The sequence below is a fragment of the Pongo abelii genome, chromosome 12, assembly GCF_028885655.2.
Source record: "Pongo abelii isolate AG06213 chromosome 12, NHGRI_mPonAbe1-v2.0_pri, whole genome shotgun sequence".
In the NCBI taxonomy this organism is placed as follows: Eukaryota; Metazoa; Chordata; class Mammalia; order Primates; family Hominidae; genus Pongo; species Pongo abelii.
The window spans coordinates 1,282,309-1,305,127 of record NC_071997.2 but is presented as its reverse complement, the minus strand read 5'-3'; the positions used below and the strand labels follow the sequence as shown (position 1 = coordinate 1,305,127).

Sequence of the window (22,819 nt, the reverse complement as noted above, 5' to 3'; positions counted from 1 at the left end):
GTGCGGACACCTTTCGGCCCTCTGCGGCCGCTGTAGCTCTCCGGCAGAAACGCGGAAGTGGAAATCTCAGCCATTCAGCGTTTGGGTCAAGACGAAGGCGGGTTCTGGACAGACATACGCTGTCAAGGAGTGTTTACTTCGCCTCCACTTCTGTTCCTCCCCGCCCTGGTGCTGCTGCGGGTCACATACTCGTCCTGAGTCGGCTTCAGCCTCTCCGTGCAGGAGTCTCCCGGAGCCATGGCCGAGAACTCTTATGTGAAGTCGACCAAGCTTGTGCTCAAGGGAACCAAGGCGAAGAGGTGGGTCCTGCAGCTCCGGCGGGAGCCTCCTCAGTTCTTTTCGGACGCACTCCACCCCCGCGAATCCGGTAGAAGTCGTGGCCCGGAGAGCCGGCTTTGTGGCCTCCCAGGCTTCGCCCTGGCCCCTCTCCAGGCTGGACAGAGGCAGGACCGCAGTTCCTGGCGCCTGTGCAGAGAGGAGCAGCCTCCCGCGCGGACGACCCTGGAAACAGGATAGACGGGCGGGTGACCCGTGGCCCCGTACCCACGAGTTTGGGTCCCCTGAGGCATCTCTCCAGGCCTCTGACTGGTGGATCTGCGTTAGTCTGATCTCGTAGTTCATGATAATAACTTCCTTTGTTAGGGATGATTATTTTCTCCATTGTCTCTTCCTGGAAAAATTATTGATTAACTTTTTCTAAGCTAATATGTAGAGTGAAACCAGGATGAATTACACAGGATGAATTTTTGAGGTGTATATGGGCTTTGATTGGGATGTGGGCTGGAACCTGCACTCTGTCATTTACTAATTTTGTAATTTGTGGCAAATTGCTTAATGTGTCTGAACTTTCATTTACTCATTAACAGATCAAATATCTTTGAACCTCCGTTTACACATTTATACTTTCAGACCATTTTTTATACCTTTAGAAGACGGTGAGGATTAAATGAGAGAACATATACGCAGTAAATAAATTGAGCCAAATGTAAGGAGGAGGTCGTAGTGGTAATTTATTAGCTCTTTAGGAGAAAAATACCTGTGCACTCATATCCCTGCTTCTTTTTTAACTGGCAGATTTGCCCGAGGTTGACTGTGCATACAAATATTGAGCATTCCTCCTGGTCTCCGTGATAAACAGAGGTTTTGATATTTTTAGGCGAGATGGAAAGAAAGTATCAAGGAGTGAGCTGAAGCCACTGCCCTTGGGAAGCCTCTCGAGGAGTCTGGGCTCATGAAGATGCCAGAATAAGAGACAGGTATATCCTGAATGAATGTGAGATTTTTAATGTGTGAATTTCCTGTGAGGAGTGGTGAGTTATCTTCTGAAAACTTTATGATGAAAATGCAGACAAGAGTGTCTTAAGATTATGGTAATGATCATAATTAATGCTTATATAGCACTTTCAATGTGCCAAGAAATAGTTGTAGGCACTTTGCACGTTAACTTTTTTCAAATCGCTCTTGGTTTTTTATTTTTTTATTGCAATGTAATTCATAATTATAAAATTCACCCTTTTGTACAGTCAGTGGTTTTTAGTATATATTCAAGAGGTTCACCACTGTCTAGTTCTCAGCATTTTCATCATCTCAGAAGGAAATCTCTTCCTACCCATTAAAGCAGTCACACCCCATCCTCTCCCTCTCCTAGTCCTTGGCAACCACTAGTCTGCTATCTATGTGAAATTGCCTATTCTGAATATTTCCTAAGAAATCATGCAACGTGTGGCCTTTTGTATATGGCTTCTTTCACTTATAACATTTTTGAGGTCCATCATTGTTGTAGCACTTGTTCCTTTTTATGGCTGCGTAGTAGTCCATTGTATGGATGTAACATTTTGTTCATCCATTCATCAGTTGATGAACATTTAGGTTGTTTCCCCTTTTTGACTATTGTGACTAATGCTAGTGTGAATATTCTTACGTAATATTTTTGTGGGCGTATGTTTTCATTTCCCTTGGGTATACATACTTAAGAGTAAAATTGCTGGGTCATATGGTAACTCTTTAACTTTTAGAGGAACCACAAACTGTTTCCTGTAGATGCTGCACCATTTTACATTTCCACCAGCAATGTGTGAAGATGCATATTACCTCTTAATTCTCACAATAGCCTTGAGAGTTAAGTTATTATCCTAATTTTTTAAGTGGGGAAACTGACTCCCAGAGAGATTCAGTACCTTTTCCAAAAATCGTAGAGCTAAGAAGTGACAGAATCAGGATTTAAAATCTGGCAGTGTGGCTCTACAATCTGCTTTGAACTTTAACATAATATGTACAAAGCCTGAAGCAAATTCTCAGTACTGTATTTAAGAGGGCATAGCAATGTAAGTCTTCCTAAATCAATAATTTATAAACGAAACAGCTTAAAAGACTTCCAAGTTTCAATCTTACGATATTTATTTATCACAAAAATCAATATACCTAAACTCATCTATATAAATTATGTCCTGTAGTAAGAAGAAAAAGAGCAAAGGTAAGAAGAGAAAAAGAGAAGATGAAGAAACCCAGCTTGATATGGTTGGTGAGTCAGTTTTCAGCGCTGTATTCTGAAAAAAGTTAACATTTCTTGAGATCTCATTGAAAATATTTTCCTAGTTAGAAATTTATGATGTATTCATATTTGTCTTAAAGTGCTTAAATATTACCTACAGATGTGAATTCCATTTATTCTTTAGCACAGTAGATGCTACTGATGCCTTTACTTCATTGTCAGAACAGAGCACAGGAGAGAGGAAGTACAACTCTCTGACTTAGTAGGCAGCATTAGACTGCTTAATAGCCGGAGATTGTGATACATAATTTTAAAGGCTTAATGTAAATGTTATTCAACCAAATATATTTTACAAGTTATTTTCTTTGAACATGTATACATTTTAGTTATAGAAGTCAGTTGTCTCTTAAACGAAGTATCTTCACAGGAAAAATCATTATTTTGTCAACTCTAAAATGAATGAAAAATTTAAATAAAATATCAGGGTAGCCTGTAAATGATACTAGAAATAAACTGACCCAAACACACTTAACCAGCCTATTTTCCATTTAGTTGTTTCCATACCTTTTTTTTCTCTTTTAAAACTTGGCAAGTTGCATTTTGAATCTTCATAAATTATGGTAGCTTAAAAAATATATAAAATATGGAATGGTATAAAGCTAATGTTCTGGAAGAATCATTGCTTTTGAAATGGCAAATCACCAATTCTAAAAATAGCGTAAATATCTAGGGTGGATATGTAGATGTGGAATTGCTGTGTCAAAGGTTAGGTGAATGTTTAACTATGTAAGAAACTGCCAAAATTTTTCTAAAGTGGTTGTGCCATTTTACCCTCCCACCAAGAATGAATTAGTGCTCCAGTTACATCCTTGCCAAGAGTTGATGGTGGTATCAGTCTTTTCTCTCAGTCTGAGTTTTACATTTTCAGTTTCTTAATGGTGGTTTTCAGATGAACAGCTTTTTTTTTTTTTTTTTGAGATGGAGTCTCCCTCTGTCGCCCAGGCTGGAGGCCAGTGGCGTGATCTCGGTTCACTGCAAGCCCCACCTCCCAGGTTCATGCCATTCTCCTGCCTCAACCTCCCAAGTAGCTGGGACTACAGGCACCTGCCACCACGCCCAGCTAATTTTTTGTGTTTTTAGTAGCGACGGGGTTTCACCATGTTAGCCAGGATGGTCAGAAGCTTTTAATTTTTATAAAGCTTAGTTTATTTTTTTTTCTTTTATGGTTACTGCCTTATCTCTTTGATCTAAGAGATCTTTGCTTACCCCAAAGTCAGGAAAATATTGCACATTGTCTTTTAGAGGCATCATCGTTTTAGTTTTTACATTAAATCTGTCATTAATCTCAAATTAATTTTTGGCATGATGTGAGTCTGGTTTCAAGATTTACTTTTTTTCTTTTTAACATCTTGATAACAATTTATGCCAGCACCACTGGTGTTTCCTTTTTCCATTAATCCAGTTTCGTATCTTCATAAAAAATCAATTAACTTTCTATGTATTGGTCTATTTCTGGACTCTGTTCTATCGATTGTCTGTTTTTCTGTTGGTATGTTACTCTTGATTGCTATAATTTCATGAAGTCTTGAGATCAGGTAGTGTGAGACCTCCAACTTTGTACTTACTAACTATTAGTTTATTAATTTCTACAGGGAAGTCTGTTGGATTTTCTCAGAGAATTGTATTGAGTCCAGATCATTTGGGGGAGAATCAACATCTTAATACTGGGCCTCAATATTTCATAATTTTCAACGTAGCAGTCTTGCATGCCTGTTTAAAAATTTATTCTTAAGTATTTTATAATTTTACACTACTGTCAATAGAACTTTTGAATTTGATTTTCCAGTTTTTTGCTGTTAGTACGTAGATCTACAATTGATTTTTGTATAGTGACTTTGTAGTCTGATAATTCTGTTTCACTTATTACTTCTAGTGGTTTGTTTATATAGAAAACTAAGAAATTTGCAATTATGTTTCCTGTGACTATCGTTTTACTTCTTTCTTTCTAATCCTTATGTCTTGTCTTGCTTTTTATTGGTTTATTATACTGTTCAGGACTTCCATAGTGTTGAACAGAAGTCGCGAGAATGGGCATAATTGCATTGTTTCCAAGCTTAGGCAGAAAGCTTTCAGTAGTCCACCATATGGTATGATGTCTGTAGGGTCTGCAGAGAAAACCTTTATCAAGATGAGGACATTCCTTTTAAACTTTGTTTCTTGGGAGTTTTTATCATAACGATGTTTAATGCTGTCAAATGCCTCTTTCTGTATCTGTTGAGACGATTATACAATTTTCTTCATTCTGCCTATGAATTACATTGGTTTCATTTTCAACTTTTAAACTAACTTTACATCCCTGAGATAAACCACACTTGATTGTGGTGCATTGTCCTTTGGGATATTGCTAGATTTGATTTCTAGGTTTTGTTTTTTGTTTTTTGTTTTTTAACATTTCTATATTGGCGTTGATGGGAGATATTGGACTTTTGTATCCTTTTCTTGTAATGTCTTTATTTGATTTTGGTGTCAAGGTGATATTGGGTGTCATAAAATTAGATGGAAAGTGCTGTCCTTCCCTGTTTTTGGAAATAGCTGTATAAGATGGGTATGATTTCTTCTTTACATGTTTGATAGGATATACCAGTGAAGTCATCTGAACCTAGAGGGTTTTGTTTGGTTTGGTTTTAGTTTTTTGTGGGAGAATTAAGATTTTTTAAGAGATATTTTCAGATTTTTCTGTTGTCAGTTTTGGTAATTTGTGTCTTTTAGGAAAATTTCCTTTCATCCAAGTTGTTGGATTTATTGGGATAAAATTGTTCAGAATATTCCTTTAATATCCTTTTAATGCCTGTAGAATCTAATCTGTATTGCAGTCTCTTCATATTGGTAATTTGTGTTTTTTCTGTTTTTTCCTGGATCAGTCAGTCTAGCTGGAGGTTTATCAATTCTTTATAAGATCACTTATTTTAGATCATTAATGATCTTTTAGTACAGGGGTATTCAATCTTTTAGCTTCCCTGGACCACAATGGAAGAAGAGCTGTCTTAGGCCACACATAAAATACACTAACGATAAGCTGATAAGCCAAAAAAAAAGAAAAAGCAAAAAAAATCTCATAATGTTTCAAGAAAGTTTATGAATTTATGTTGGGCTGCATTCAAATCTGGCCTGGGCCACATGCAACCCTCAGGTTGGACAAGCCTGTTTCAGTATTACTTATTTTCTCCTTTTTTCATTTTCTATTTCATTTATTTTCAGTCTTTTTTTTTCCTCCCTTTAACTTATTTTCAGTTTTCTTTGCTCTTGTTTTATTGCTTCTTAAGAAGGAAGTTAGATCTCTTCATTCCACTTTAGTTTTAGTTATAGTCAACACATTTTGCTTTCATTTTCATTCCATTCAAAATATCATCTAGTTTTCCTTGTGATTTTTCTTTTCGTGGACACTTGAGTTATTTCAAAGTGTATTGATTTTAATTTCTACTACATACAGATATTGTAGGTATGTTATTGTTGCTGATTTCTAATTCATTCATAGTATAGTTGGAGAACATACTTTCTTAGTGAATTTCCATGTACACTTGAAAAGAATGTGTATTCCGCAGATGTTGGTTCAGGGTTTTTTTTGTTTTTGTTTTTTGGAGATGAAGTCGTGCTCTGTTGCCCAGCAGGCTGGAGTGCAGTGGCACTATCTCGGCTCAGTGCAGCCTCCGCCGCCCAGGTTCAAGTGATTCTCCTGCCTCAGCCTCCGGAGGAGCTGGAATTACAGGCACCTACCACCACGCCTGGCTAATTTTTTAAATATTTTTAATAGAGGCGGGGTTTCACCACGTTGGCCAAGCTGTTCTCAAACTCCTGACCTCAGGCGATCCGCCTGCCTCGGCCTCCCAAAGTGCTGGGATTATGGATGTGAACCGTGGCGCCCGGCGGTTCAGTGTTCTTTAGATGTCAGTTAGATCAACTGGTGGAGCTTGTGACTATGCACATCTTCTGTGTCCTTACTGATTTTTTACTCATCCTACAATGTAGTGAGAGTGATGTTAAAATCTCAAGCTGTAATTCTAGATCTGTCTACTTGAGCAGTTTTTGCTTAAAGTATTTTGAAGCTGTCATGTGTACACATTTAGGATTGTTAAGTCTTCCTTATAAATTCAGTCTTTCATTTTCATAACATTTTAACCTTTATTTCTGTTAAATGTCTTGATGCCTAGTTAAGTTATTTGACCACCCTTTTCCTCCTGTCAAGCCTGGGCCTTTGTTAGTTTGTGCTTATTTATTAGGTTTTTGCCTGTAGACTTAGACAGTGACTCTTACTCTAGGAAAGGCTCATCCTCATGGACCTCTGTCACATGTTCTAGGTATACTTGGTGAGTTCTCACCACTCTGCTATGTCCCAAATTTGTGTGATCTCTGGCATCTCCAGTCAGCCCTCAGAAGTGCCAGCCACTCTGCATAGGCCTTGTGGAGCCGGTTTGCTGTATGCACTCCCCCCAGCCCTTGGCCCCAGACCTGCAGAGAACTTTCGCATACACTTTTGAGGCCTCACCTGTATGTAGTTCCCTCTTCTCCTGTACCTTATTCTATAAACTCCAAACATGTTAGCACTGCAAAACCCTCAGCTTAGTGACAATGACATTGCCTCATTTTTGGAGGTCTCTACCTCTCTCTGTGTGGTCAAGAAACTGCCATTCGACAGAAAACAGAAGTGTGTGTGAGATTTGCTTCCTGTGTTTTCCTGTTCTCAAATATCACAGTCCCGTTCTGCCTGTGTTCCAATCCCCGAAAACAGTTTTCTCAAATATTCTATCCAGTTTCAGTTTTCTCATTGGTCATCGTGGGAGGGCAAGTCCATCTTGGCTCGAAGAGGAAGTCCTTCTGTGACTTTTTCTCTTTGTCCTTCCACCTTCTTTTGCATTGTGGATTTTCTAAACTTGCCGTATAAGTAAGCATGTGTCTATTTGTGAAGGGAAAGAAAAAAACCTTTTAATTTTTTAAGGCTGTTCTGTTGGTTGCTCACAAGGATCTGAAGGGATTGGTAAATAGGATGAAAGAAATTCTGTCTTTCACATGGAGAATACCATGTGTGACATTAATAAAAATGAGCATGTCTGTAAGCAAGGAGTTTCACTGAGCTCTGCTAGATTCAGAAGCAATTGAACTTACAACATTGTAGTTTGCAAAACACAGATTTGATTTACCCAGGAACTAAAGCTAAGTAAGCTATGGGTTAATAGAAGGTCTGTGAAGGGTACTTAGACTACAGTAAGATTGGGGAAGAAAATTCCATTTCCAAATCTAAGATATATCTTTCCTTTGTGCCAAGCAAATAATGAAGGCAGAGATTTAAAGGGGCCCTTAGCACAGAAGCACTGGGTTAGTCAGAAGGCGAGGTGAGCTGTCACACAGCATTGATGCTAGAATGAGGGTGCCCTGGTAGTATCTTATCAGCCATGACACTGGTGCATCAGGCCTTTTTTTTTTTTTTTTTTTTTTTTTTTGAGACAGGCTCTTGCTTTGTTGCTCAGGCTGGAGTGCAGTGACATGATCATGACTCAGTGCACGCTCAACCTCATAGGCTCAAGCAATCCTCTCACCTCGGACTCCCGAGTAGCTGGGACCACAGTCTTGTACCACCATACCCAGCTAATTTCTTAATTTTTTTTGTAAAGGTGGGGGTCTCCTTTTGTTACCTAGGCTGATTTTGAACTCCTGGGCTTAAGTGATTCTCCTGCTTCCACCTCTCAAAGTGCTAGATTACAGGCATGGCAGACATATGTAAACATTCTAAACTATGTGAAAATATGTGTAAAGTTTTATTATGCGTGGTGAGACAACACAGCGGGATTATTTCACCATCTGCCTAAGGTTTAAAAGGAAATAACTTTAAGCATGTGTCTAAATAGCAGGTAATGTTTTAGAGCGGATTCTCTTAAATTCAGCTTGGGCGTCTGCAGCATATACACAGCTTGAGCTGTAACCTGACATAGAGACAGGCAACTTCAGTGCCCACTGTTCTTAGGATCCACTGCTTTTTCACACCTAAAACCCCCGAGTGACACTGTTAGGTATTATGTTATGTTACTTTAGTCGTTAAACATATAAGCATACCTCCAAAGGTTGAATGTAGGCCACTTGCAGAAAGTAGGCAGAATGCTCACATTTAATTCTTGATGATAGTGTGTTTAGCTTTCTTATTCTTTGAAATCTCATTGAGAAAAAATGCTGGCATCTGCTCAAAGTAATTTCTTTTTCAGTTGACAATATTATAAGTAATGTTATTGTATCATTTCCCTACTTGGACAGAGTGTGAAAATTTTGAGGGGCTTGTCTGCCAGAAATTTCTTCTTCATTTGCAAAACATTAATGAGATGTTATATTTAAATGATTTTATTTAATATTAAGTGTACTTGGTGAATGTGTCATAGAACATACAAAATAAACTATTTTAAAATTATTAACTATTACGTTTATAAGAATTGCTAATCATAACACTGTTCACAATGATTCTGAGTAAAGCATTATTTCTTTTACTGAAAACAATTGCAGCTATAACTCAATCATCTAAATTGTCATTAGTTTTATTGCTTTCTAATCGTCTTTAGCTGAAATTTTAATTTTGATTAATGTTCTTTTTCTCCATTGGTTTTGTGTGTGTGTGGAAGTAAAATACACAGAATATAGAATTTGCCAGTTTTTCTATTTTTACGTATACACTTCAGTGGCATTTACATGCATGCACCCTTTTACCTTCCCACCAGCATTGCAGAGGGTTTCAGTTTCTCCACATCCTGCCAAACATTTGTTTTTCTGGTTTTCTTGTTTTCTGTTTTTTGTTTTTTGTTTGCTTTGATAACAGCATTCTAATGGGTGTGAAGTGGTATTGCATTATGGTTTTGATTTATATTTCCCTAGTGACTAGTGATGTTGAGAATCTTTTCAAGTGCTTATTGGCCATTTGTATATCATCTTTGCAGCAATGTCCGTGTATATCCTTTGCCCAGTTTTGAATTGTGGTGTTTGTCTTTTTGGAGTTCTCTATATAGTCTGGACATTAATTCATTATAATGTATGTAGTTTACAAATATTTTCTTCATTCTCTGGGTTGCCTTTTACTCTGTTGACAGTGGTTCTTGATGCACAAAAGTTTTTAATTCTGATGAAGTCCAGTTTGTCTATGTTTTCTTTTGTTGCCTGTGCCTTTGATGCTCTATATAAGAAATCATTGCCAAATTCATTGTCGTGAAGCTTTTCCCATTTTCTTCTAAAAGTTTTCTAACTTTAGCTCTTACATTTAGGTCTTTGGTCTATTTTAAGTTACCTTTTGTATTTGGTGTTAGATAAGGGTCCAACTTCACTTTAGCTAAAATTTTATGTATTTTAAAATTGATTATGAAAAGCATGAAATGTTTAGTTGAATAGAGAATTTTGTGCAGTGGAATTAACTGAATCTTTAAAACCTTTTTATTATGGAAATATCCAAACTAACCCATACATAGAATAATATAATGAGTCCCCATGTGCCCAGGCCCCAGCATTAATTATCAATATTTTGCCAATCTCGTTTCATTTACTTAATCACCCACACACACATTTTTTTCCTGGAAAATTTTAAGTAAAATCACAGATATTATGTCATTTTACCCATAAGTACATAAATGTACATTTCTTAACGTGATATGTATTTCTCTCATCACCTGTTTTGTTCTTTATTTTTATACATTATACTATATCATTATCAGACCTTGTAAAATTAACAAGAATTCCTTAATATGTCATATCCAGTTGATGATTGGCTCATTTCTACTCTAGTTAAAGTGCAATTTAGGAGGAGGTTTGAGTATAATTTTTATCATTAAGATATAAACTTTTATAACAACCGTTAAAATAATTTTTGCTAGAGTCTAACATTTCTATTGGCAAATTGGAAATTAGTATACGTAGACACAGATTCTGCTCGTTTTGCTTTCAATCTAAACTCATAGTGAAGATTACTGGCCGGGCGACGTGGCTCACACCTGTAATCCCAGCACTTTGGGAGGCAGAGGTGGGTGGATCACGAGGTCAGGAGTTCAAGACCATCCTGGCCAATGTGGGGAAACCCCATCTCTACTGAAAATAAAAAAAAATTATTCGGGCATTGTGGCAGGCTCTTGTAACCCCAGCTACTCGGGAAGCTGAGGCAGAGAATTGTTTGAACCCGGGAGGCAGAGGTAGCAATAAGCCAAGATCATGTCACTGCACTCCAGCCTCGGTGAAAGAGTGAGACTCCGTCTCAAAAAAAAAAAAAAAAAAAAAGATTACTATGCTAGAAAGTCTTCCTGTAGAGGCATTTTTAAGAAACATTATGATAGGCATTGCCTCTGGAAAGCAGGCATGAATAGATGGCTGGGGTCTATCATGAGAGAGACCGTTCTCCATATATCAATTTGTATGTTTTACATGTTGTCTTTTGTTTTGGTCTTTTTTTCAGACAGGACCTTGCTCTGTCACTCAGGCTAGAGTGCAGTGGAGTGATCATAGCTCACTCTAACCTTGAACTCCTGAGGTCAAGTGATTCTCTTTCCCAGCTCCCCGAGTAGCTGGGATTACAGGCATGCACCCCCATGGTTGGCTGTATGTTGCTATTTTGTATTTTAAAAACCTAATTCTGACTGTGCTGGTAGTTGCATGAATCTGTGCAGATACATGCAAACATACACATGTAAAACTGGTGAAATCTGAATAAGCTTCATGGATTATATCAATGTCAGTTTCCTGATTCTAACAGTGTATGATACTTATGCAAGATGTCATCATTGAGACAAAGCGAGTAAAGGATATGTGAGATCTTTGTATGATTTCTTACGACTGAAAATAAAAAGTTTTTAAAACTAAGTTATAATAACAAAGAACTCTGTGTCAAAACTAAAATATAAAGTTGAAATGTCAATTTTATTTTTTAGGAATCTGGTGGAGAGTAAAAAACTTTGGCAAAATTTCAGGAACCATAGCCATTGAAATGGATGAGTGAACCTATATACATGCACTCGACAATGGTCTTTTTACCCTGGGAGCTCCACGCAAAGAAGCTTTGTGTCTGGAAGGGAAGATCCTGCCACAAGTGTAGATTTTAGGACATTCATTCACTTAGGCCAAACTCTAACTAGTCTCAAACATTTTCCAAAAGAATGGAACCATTGCATTTGACTCTTCCATTTTTTTTTTAATTCCTTAATATTTACCAGCCATTGGCAAGTCCCTCTTTCTAATATAAGCATTGGAAAACATTCCGTGTAGTTCCAGAAGAGTATCTTTGGAAATCAAAACAACATGAATAATTAAAATAGTAAGTGGAAAGAAAAAAGAAAACCTATTTGAGTCAAACATGTTTGAATTTCTTTTTTATTCAGACCTGTTACCAAAACTAACCTGGGTGCATTTAACAATTTGAAGTTTCCTCATTTTCTTTAGTCCATTAGAGGAAGCACTAATGAGATACAAAGTAATTAGAAGATAAAAAGCAGTATCATTTGGTCAGCAAGGCCATCCATTGAATAAATGAAAGCATTTAGCTTTTTAAATAAGTGCTTATTTATGACTGTATTTTAAAACATAAAGAGAAGCTATCTCGAAAGTTATTAAATAAGCATTAATCACCCTGTCTTACTCAGTGTATAAAATTAACACTGTAGTTAAAAGAAGGTAAAATAGATCTTCATTCCAAAGATATAGTATTACAGTGACATCAGTATATCTGAATATTCTTACCTTTAATTGCAGAAGAAAATAACCACATTTTTTAAAGCAAAATAATGTCTTTATATTTACAGCAAATGTCAAATTTATTTTCAAATTTTTTTTCTCCAATAACTGATGAGGGCCTTAGTCTTCCAGAGCAGTTTATGGCTGTCAAATTACCTATTCCCAGGTGAGCTTATGTTGTAATATAATTAGTAACCAGTTATTTTAAAAATTTAATTGTAGTATCTGTCTTAAGGCCATGGTAATTTTGATATAAAAAACAAAATAGCTTTTTTGAAAAGTAGATTTTGTGATCTACTTTTAGTGGATTTCCTATCAATATATAATGCTAGGCTGGAAAAAAGATGTGTAAGTTAAAAAATGAAGATTAATAATTTCACACAGCAAATAAGATAGATTAAAAAATAAATCAAATAGTACAAAACCTGGTTCATTGTTGCTATGATATTTAAACTCCCTGTTTGGAAGTCTAAAGACAAACAGGAAGACTAAAAAAAGGAATATTGTTGAAACCAGCAGAGAATGTTACAGCATCGTAACGACCAAAAGAATATTTTTACTCACTATTTTTACAGTCATTTTATAAAATAACCTTTTTAATTCTCACTTTGTGCAGAAGTATAGAATGATTCTTTGGGTAAAAGATACTGAAAGTGAATTTACATATTTTAGTAATTGGCTATATCAACACGATAATGATTTCCGTTATGTAATCATTAACGTATGAAGGAGTAAAAGTCAATTCTGGCATCCGAGGAGATTCTTGGTAAGGTGAAAGAAATCATAATTTTAAAAAATCACATTAAGATGATTATTTCTAGAGTTTCTTTGAAAGTCTGATAAGTAGGGTGAAAGGCAAAGAATAAAAGCAGAGGAAGAAAAAATTCAATAGTTTTCAACTGCTTTACAATTATAAACAAAAAAGGATTATAAAGAAAATTAACTGACAAATGAGGAAAATATTTGCAACAACCTTAATAGGCAGTGAGTTTTTACTCTTCATATGTATCTTGTATAGAATTCATAGCACTGAAGACCCCAGTAGAAAAATTGCGAACAATCAGATCTGAATAGAAAAATGGACAAGGGACATTACCAGATAATCTAAAAACTAAAAAGGAAAGGAAAAGAAAAACAATTGTTATTCTAGTTAACTACTAAAATGCAAATTAATAGGATACTGTTTTTTCTCCATATCAGGTTTTCAAGTATTTTTTTAGAGTCATAATGTTTAAAAAAAAATCCATGAGACAAAACATACTCTGTTAATTTGAGGTAAGAATGTAAATGGAAGCAGCATTTTCTGGAAAACAGTTTGATGACATAAGAACTTTATAGTTTATACCCTTCGATCCAATTATTTCTGGGAATTTTTTCTAAGGATAAATCAGTTTTATATACAGAATAGATGTAAATAGAACTATTTATGATAAGCGAACAAGTAAGTTTTAGTAATGTATTATTGAACTTTATAACTAAAGAGGTATAATTGAAGAATGATGAATTTTGAAAATATTTGTTACATAATATATAAGGTACAATGTTTATATTAAAAAAGCAAAATATAAAACTAAATTTAAAACTGCGCACACCACCATGCCCAGCTAACTTTTTAAATTTTTTGTAGAGATGGAGTCTCACTCTGTTGTCCAGGCTGATCTTGAACTTCTTGCCTCAAGCAGTTCTCCCATTGGCTTCCCAAAGCACAGAGATTACAGGAGTGAGTCACCACTCAGCCACATGCATCTTTTGAACACTTGGAATATGTCCAGTCTGAAATTTTAGATATGTACACACCCACACACATACACATGTCCTGTTTTGATGTTCTATAATTAATTTTCTCTCAGTTTTTAACTTTTATCTATCTTATTAATGTATAGAATTGCCCTGAAATCTGCCTATGGAAAATATCTTGGTATAAATTCAGATGAACTTGTTGTTGAGCGTTCAGATGCAATTGGACCAAGAGAACAGGGGGAACCAGTCTTTCAAAATGTAAGTGCTGTTATTGTTTATAAAATCTTCCTGTCAGTTTAACAGAAAGTCTGTAACAGTCAATCATAATATATTTAAAAAGAAACAGTAGGATGCAATAGTATAATATATTAAACTGGAATAAATCAGTAAGAACATAGAGCCTTAAAGTGATCTCAAAATATAGCGCAACAAAAATAGCATTAGTACTTTTGCCCACAATTATTTCTGTATACCTTAGTGCCTAGATATTGATCTCATTACCATTGAAGAACCAGTCAATTTTAGGTCTCAGAGTAGGAAAACAGAATAGTTCCTAAGTATCTTCTTTGTAGCAGAAATCATGGATTCTTTCAGAAACATTACAGACTGTAAGCGAACTGTGGAGCCAGCTAAGACCAAGTTGTGACAATTTGCGTATAAAATATAAATAATTATAGTTCATTGAAGTAAATTATCTCTAAAAGACTTTCAGTTCATAAGCTAATAGTTTATGAAAAGATAGTTTTAATATAAGAAGAAAAAAGATAATATACTAATTCTTAATTTTAGTAAGTAGACAGTTGTAGTATATGGATGTTTTGTTAAATCTTTGTTGATACAGAATACATAATTTCCCTTTTCTGTTTGTGTGAGAAGTAAAGATTGAACAAAAATATGTGAATGCTAAACTGTCTTTAAAAAGTAGATAACTATATCAGAAACAGTAAGGACCAGTGGGCACCACGCAGAACAAGCAAATAGAAGATAAGCTCAGCCTTTGAGTAGCAGCTTTGGTAGTATACAATAATGAACTGAAAATAGGAAGTCAGCAGTGTTTTCTAAGATGACAGATTAAACAAACATCCTACCAGAAAGAGGTAATCACTTAGACTAAGTTCCTCATCCCCTAGGATAAAATCTTGTCAGTGACTTGAAAACTATTTTGACCTAATCCATTGAGAAATGCATTTTTACATTGCAGCCCAGCACACACATATGTATAACTGAAGCAAGAGTTGTACTTAACAATACTTACTTATCCATGTGTTATGCACCTTGATATTTCTTATTCTCTTTTACCCCTTCCTCTGTGTGTCTGTGTGTATTCCTTTTCCCCCCCCACCCACCCAATACAATTCAGGAAACACTACATTGATTTCATTACCTGTAATGTGTTGCAACCGCTTTGAGATGATCCTACTAGTTATGATGAGATACTTCTAATAAAAGTTACACCAGTAGAAAATGCCAATATTTCATAAGGCCAGGGTGATGACTTAGACAGTACTAATAATACAACACTTTAGGAAAGTTCATTTCATTTTATTTTAGGAAGGACACTAAGTTTCAAAAATTTAAATTAAAATGAAAGAGGGTCTTAAAACTCTATTGCAAAAAGGACTCAGCTGAATAATCTGTGGCAGAGGTTTGAATCACCTGGACCACACCATGCGATGTGAACCGCCATGTTCCAGGGCTCACCAGGAGCCATCCAGATGAGAGACCACCCAGCCCTTGTGACTTGACTAAGATATTAAATCCATGTTATCAGCACGTTTTTAACTGGATGTGATATAAGGTTAACATATTTTGTAATCATTGTATTTATAAATATTTTATCTAAATGTTATGGTATTCCAAGTTTTCCAAAAGAATCAACGAAATACAAGATATAAATAAACATTTTATTTGTTACGGGAGTTAAGCTAACCAAATTTATAACCCAGATTTAGATACACAAGAAAATCAGTTTTCAAAGTTTTGTTTAATAGCAGTGTAATACATCAAACATTAAACAACTAAAAAAGTATATGAATATTTATTTTCACATACAAAAGTCCCTCAGACATTGATTCTTAAAGTCAAAACACCAAAGGCATTGTATATACCTTTTCATGTTTTCTAATTCTGAAGAAAATAAATGTTACTTAAAATGCTAATATTTGAATAAAGTATGCATTCATAATTATGTTCCTGTCTTTAAAGTTAATTTTTCAAACAGAACTAAACAGTTTTATCTTCCGTAGATCTTTTAGAAAGGAAGCAATCCTACCTCATCTAATTAGAATTTAGTCCTACTAGGAAGATACACTACAAATGTTTATTGTGGTAATCTTTGAATAGTAAAATGAAAGGTGATTTTGGTTTCCTTTTCTATATGTTCTTGTATTATATTTTCCACGTTCCTCTCTTAAGTTCTTTTCTGTGATTTTTAAATCAGGGGGGAAAAATTAATTCAGTCTAAACACTTAATGTTTCTTCTAGAAGAAGTATCCTCATGGCTATTTTGTTATTTTGTTTCACTTAGGGGAAAATGGCTTTATTGGCCTCAAATAGCTGCTTTATTAGATGCAATGAAGCAGGAGACATAGAAGCAAAAAGTAAAACAGCAGGAGAAGAAGAAATGATCAAGGTAATGATGACATTTTATACGGATGACTGCATTCACACATGCGATGTGACTGTATCTCTTTAAAATGTTAAATCATCCTTTACTGTCACATTAAAGATTTAGTTAATAGCTTTTTATAATGTGCTGTTTCAAATAGACTCATTTTTAATTATAAATGCCATAGTGGATGGCTTGTTTATACAATGTGGTAGAGAAATCAGTGCATCTAGGAGCTACCTTGCCATTATCTCCATGGATTAGTATCTTTTTCTGGTAGTTCCACATGCTCTTTTTAAGCTTTCATTTTCTTGTTTTCTTGCTTGTATTTTAAAATCTAATTTTTAAAATAGATAACATGTACACGTGATCCAACATTTTTAAATAAAAGCATATGAAGATGAAGACATATGCCTGCCATGCATCTTACTCACCTGTGTCCCAGCTCCTGTTCCTCTTTCCCTTTGTTTTTTTTATAGCCTCCTAAAATTTCTTTATAAACATATGAATACATTTATAATTTTCAACTTTTTTACACTAAAGGCAGCCTCCTCTATAGTCTTCTCAGCTTTTGATTTTTTTTTCCTTAAAATGGTATCTTGGAGAGTTTTCTACTATTAGTTTGAATGTACAAAATTTTCTCTTTTTCTTGCTTTTCTTCTCTTTCTCTCTCTCTCTTTTTTAATAGCCACATAATATTCCATTTTAGGGATGTACCTTAATTTATGTAGTCTTTTATAGATGGAAATTTAGGCTGTTTCCAGTCTTTTGCTCTTATAAACAGTGCTGCAGTACGTAACATTGAATATGCATCAATTTGTAGATGTGCGGGTGGACCTGAAGATAAATTTCCAGAAGCAGAATTACCAGGTCGGGGTATATGCGTTTGTATTTATGTAATGCTTGAGCTTCTGTGATGATAATCACTCTATGAAACAAAAAATCATAACAGAACTTCTGGGGCCTTAGCCCTTACATTTTAAAAATATTTTTATTAATAGTACCTGTCTTCTTTGCATTAGGAGAAACATGAATCACATAAAACATGATTTTTATTTTATTTTTAAAATGTGTGTGCCTCACTAAGCTGGAAATAAAAGTTCCTTATTCCAGGCTGAATTCCCTCATCCGTAGTCAGACGCGTTATCCATTTCACCAGTGGCCTGTGCCCTCCCTAATCCTACTGTTTGTTTTACATCATTGTAAAAGTTAAACAGACATCTTCATATCAAGGTGAAATTCTAAATAATACTGTTAATATAACCTAGGTAAATCAGGTAGTTAACTGGAATTTGATGAAAACATTTAAGGCTTAATTTCTTAGACTCACAAAAGCGACTGATCTTTAATGATAAACATATACCAGGATGTGTCTAAAGAATAACTCCCCCCTTCTTGACACATGGTTTTTCTGTGTCTTGGCATTCCAACGCAGTACTGAGCATCGTGAACCTTGATTTGTTTGTCTCTGTTGGGAATCACAAGTTGCATCCAGTCTGACCCAGATTTGCTGACATTGTGGGGGCCAGAGTGGAAGGCTCTAAGAGAGGGGGCAAATGCCTTTTCTAAAATGCCCTTCATTCTTATAATTAGAGCATAAAAATTTATGTTACATTTTTCTCTACTGTCAGTGTAATTTAAAAGCATCTCTCAATTCTCTGTACGTGCTTCATGTTAGATTTCCGGTCATATGTTTGATCTTCTTTTTAGAATAGTCTTGATTTCAGATAATTTCAAATCTAAAGCTCAAACAATTTCAATCTAAAATGTAGATATTTTCTTACAGTTAGAGAAGTGAAATGCTATATTTTTTCACTGCATGCATCCGGCACATGCGTTGTAGTCTTGAATTTCCATAATGCTCCTGTGAGGTGGATGTGAGCTCAGCCTTACAGACAGGAAGACAGCCTCTGACCCTCCTTACATCCTCGTGGTTTTTGTCAGTCAGTTCATGGAAATCACAGTGATTTCAAGGTGTGCTAAGACAGGATGGGTACCCAGGCTCAGCTGTCTCCAGAGGCCACTCTCAGTATTTCACAGCACATTGCTTCTCAGGAAACAGGTCATTGAGGAAATGCAGATGGGTTTGTGACTTGCATTTAATTTAATTTATTTATATTTTATTGTATCATGTTTAAATTTTTTTCATCTGGATATCATCACAAAAGTGTTATTGAAGGCAACAGTTGCAAACATATGCTGTGCTGTTCACTTATACAAAGACACAAAGATACACAAAGATTGCATTTTTCACTATTTAAAGCAATTTTCAGATGAAATACAAAGTTTTCTGGGTCTCTTTGGTTGGTCAGTTACTTGGAATATCTGAACAGTGATTATTTAGGACACTTTTCGTACCATTTAATTGCAGGCTGTCCTAATTAATCTCTGTCAGCCCTTCACCTTTAGGACCTTGCCTTATCTACCAGAACACAGATCCCTCTTACTAAAGGTAGCATTGTGTTACAGGCCCTAGCAGGGAATGTTTTGAGGTCTGGGACCCCTCAAATCAAAACTGTCACAAAGATGTCATTGGCACAAACATGTTATTTGTCATCACTTTCTAAGCAGCTCTGAAACTGGACTCTGGCCACAGAGATCCCTTAGGAGACATGAATCCTTACCATTGCCCATTGCCTGTTCTGTGGGTGATCCTAATTGTTGAATGCAGATTAATTAACTTATGACATGTGATAGTAAACATCTATCCAACTTAGGAGGACATAAGAAGCTACTAAAAGAGGTGGGTTCCAATTAATTAAAAGCAAGTTGTGTAATGTTAAAAGTTTTAATAGTTTGGTAATAGCCTGTGCAATGTAAAATAGCTATTGAGCTTTCAATCTGATCAAATGACACTTGTCTACTAGGGATAATTTGATCCTAGTGTATTCACTTGGAGGACAAAATTAAATTAATGATTGCTTTATTGCCTAGCAGGATCTGATGTATAAAATGTTTCTGAAATAATTTTGTCTGTAGTGTTTCTGACAGAAGGGCTGAGGAGGAAGCATGTGATAGCACTTACTCATATAGATTATATATATGAAGTAAAAACACATAGCCAGAACCGGTCTTTTTCTGAATATTGTTGCTCAGTTAATTTTTTCTTCTGCATAAGAAATCATCTCGAATGTTCTTATGTGATATGTAAAGTGGGGAAGGTGGAAGATAAACATATAACCCGTTGGATTCTCTTTTCCAATATCTAGATTAGATCCTGCGCTGAAAGAGAAACCAAGAAAAAAGATGACATTCCAGAAGAAGACAAAGGAAATGTAAAACAATATGAAATCAATTATGTGTATGTATGCTTTTCCTTTTAGACCTACAGATTTGACAGTGAAGTGCTTCTCAAAGTGCTTTCAAAATAAATTACCTAATTAGCTGGGGATGGTGGTGCATGCCTGTAGGCCCAGCTACTTGGGAGGCTGAGACAGGAGGATTGTTTGAGCCCAGGAGTTCAAGGCTGCAGTAAGCTCTGATCACCACTGCATTCCAGCCTGGGTGACAGAGCAAGACCCTGTCTGAAAAAATGAAAACTGATGGACAAGAAGAGGCAACACCATGTAGCCTGTAGGACACAGCACTGAGCTAAATGCTTTTTTTTCTTGAGGGTTCAGTTTTCCTAATCATCCTAGCACATTATTAATATTTATTACTCTTCCTATGTAGATAAGTAATTTCCTAGAGCTACAACACAGAAAAACAGAGATGTTTAGCTGTGAGTGTACAAGCATAAATCAATTAAGTGCCAGATTTTGATAATCACCAGCCGCTCATTCAAGTCGTATGTTCCAAAGTTACTCTTACCCTTTTTGTACATTACTTGATAAAGGCAATGTTTAATTACATATTTCCTGTTAACTAGCTGGTAGAGTTCATACCTAAAGTCAGTAAATAATGTTAAGAATTTTTTCCAGCTGAGCAAATGAATATGTATCTAGTTGTAAGAAATCAAGAAGAGGATATAAAATATAATCAGGATGTGGACTCTAAAACAGAATAAGCTGTATGTCCTGTAAGTTTTATCACTTGTAATAATACAGCATTCTCACCCTGTTAAATGGAAATTCAGAGCACCCTTAAATTCCGGAATAATTAAAATTGCTATTTGGATTGAAAAAGCCCTTAGGCAACATTTATTGAATATTAGGAAATAACTTTTATAAGATTAGAATCCATTTTTTATAGAAACCAAATTTAAAAGTATACATATTTTAATATGTGTTGTGGTAATAACCAAAATTGAACACACAGTTTTAAAGCTTTTTATATTTAGTAGCAGCTGAATATATATGGCATGTTTTACATAGATTAATTTTATTATTTTTCTTTGTTTAAACAGGAGAGCCAAATTGAAAGCCGACAGATACTGCAAGTGACTGGGATTTTTGTTTCTGCCTCATCTTTTTGTGTTTTTTTCTGAATAAAATATTCAGAAGAAATGCTTTTCAGAGTTCTTGATTTGTTGTGAAATTATTGTTTACCTAGTAGCTAGTTTAACCAGGATTAAACAAGTTTAATCAGGATTCTTCATGGATGTACTTTTTAGCTAACTACAGTTTTCACATGGAAATGAAACTTACAGTACACATTTAACGTACCACAGAATTTTTTCTGGATTTCCTGTCCTGAAGCATGAAGTGTACTAGAAACCAATTCTTCCTGTGCTACTTGTGGAATCTGCCTTATTGGATCATAATCTTACTTTACTTTATATAATAGATGCTTAATCAGTGCCTTTAATAAAAGTTTTAGTTAGAAACTCCCAATCCAATCAATCAACAAGGCTTTGGTTCTACCTCCAAAGTACTACCCAGATCACAGACAATCCAAATATCAGAACTAGGGGGCTGGGCAGAGAGGACAAATCATCTACTAGGGAGTGGGACAGAAAGTGGAAACATTACAAAGAAGCAAGTAGGCTCAGAACAGAGGGGAGAGTAGTACTGGGGAATCTCCCTGCTGAGGACAGGTTAGCCACAGTGGATATGTATGTGACACCTTTGTCCTTGTGGGCTGGAATGGAAGCTGATAAGGGAATAGGAACAGCTCCAGTCTACAGCTCCCAGCGTGAGCGACGCAGAAGATGGGTGATTTCTGCATTTCCAACTGAGGTACCAGGTTCATCTCACTGGGGAGTGTCAGACAGTGGGTGCAGGACAGTGGGTACAGCGCACCGAGCATAAGCCGAAGCAGGGCGAGGCATCGCCTCACCCGGGAAGAACAAGGGGTCAGGGAATTCCCTTTCCTAGTCAAAGGGGTGATGGATGGCACCTGGAAAATTGGGTCACTCCCACCCTAATACTGCACTTTTCCAACAGTCTTAGCAAACGGCTAAGGTATATCTCCTAACACTATCCCTCCCCACTCCCCTGACCCCAAAACAGGAGATTACATCCTGCGCCTGGCTAGGAGGGTCCTACACCCAAGGAGCCTCACTCATTGCTAGCACAGCAGTCTGAGATCAAACTGCAAGGTGGCAGCGAGGCTGAGAGAGGGGCGCCCGTCATTGCCGAGGCTTGAGTAGGTAAACAAAGTGACCAGGAAGCTCGAACTGGGTGGAGCCCACCGCAGCTCAAGGAGGCTTGCCTGCCTCTGTAGACTCCACCTCTGGGGGCAGGGCATAGCCAAACAACAGGCAGCAGAAAACTCTACAGACTTAAATGTCCCTGTCTGACAGCTTTGAAGAGAGTAGTGGTTCTCCCAGCACGGAGCTGGAGATGTAAGAATGGACAGACTGCCTCCTCAAGTGGGTCCCTGACCCCTGAGTAGCCTAACTGGGAGGCACCCCCCAGTAGGGGAAGACTGACACCACACATGGCCTGGTACTCCTCTGAGACAAAACTTCCAGAGGAATGATCAAGCAGCAGCATTTGCTGTTCACCAATATCTGTTGTTCTGCAGCCTCCACTGCTGATACCTGGGCAAACAGTCTGGAGTGGACCTCCAGTAAACTCCAACAGACCTGCAGCTGAGAGTCCTGACTGTTAGAAGGAAAACAAACAGGACATTCACACCAAAACTCCATCTCTACATCACCATCATCAAAGACCAAAGGTAAATAAAACCACAAAGATGGGGAAAAAACAGAGCGGAAAAACTGGAAACTCTAAAAATCAGAGCACCTCTCCTCCTCCAAAGGAACACAGCTCCTCACCAGCAATGGAAAAAAGCTGGACGCAGAATGACTGACGAGAGAAAGCGGCTTCAGACGATCAAGCTACTGAGCTACAGGAGGA

The 22,819-nt window shown here is 36.4% G+C and overlaps 1 protein-coding gene across 3 annotated transcripts; it reads left to right on the top strand.

Annotated features, from left to right (window-relative positions):
• Window positions 1–160: 160 nt before the first annotated feature.
• On the top strand, window positions 161–21,027 carry LOC134759348 (protein FRG1-like). 3 transcript variants are annotated; one of them, XM_063713503.1, is made up of 8 exons: window positions 161–299; window positions 1,075–1,256; window positions 2,454–2,521; window positions 11,431–12,395; window positions 13,857–14,227; window positions 16,497–16,601; window positions 19,787–19,878; window positions 20,923–21,027. In XM_063713503.1, the coding sequence occupies exons 5-8, from the start codon at window positions 14,105–14,107 to the stop codon at window positions 20,957–20,959; spliced, it is 357 nt and encodes a 118-aa protein (XP_063569573.1). In that variant the 5' UTR covers window positions 161–299; window positions 1,075–1,256; window positions 2,454–2,521; window positions 11,431–12,395; window positions 13,857–14,104; the 3' UTR covers window positions 20,960–21,027. The 3 variants fall into 3 exon arrangements, with proteins under 3 accessions (XP_063569573.1, XP_063569574.1, XP_063569572.1); XM_063713502.1 differs by having other exon boundaries at window positions 170–299; window positions 1,157–1,256; XM_063713504.1 differs by lacking the exon at window positions 11,431–12,395.
• Window positions 21,028–22,819: the final 1,792 nt, after the last annotated feature.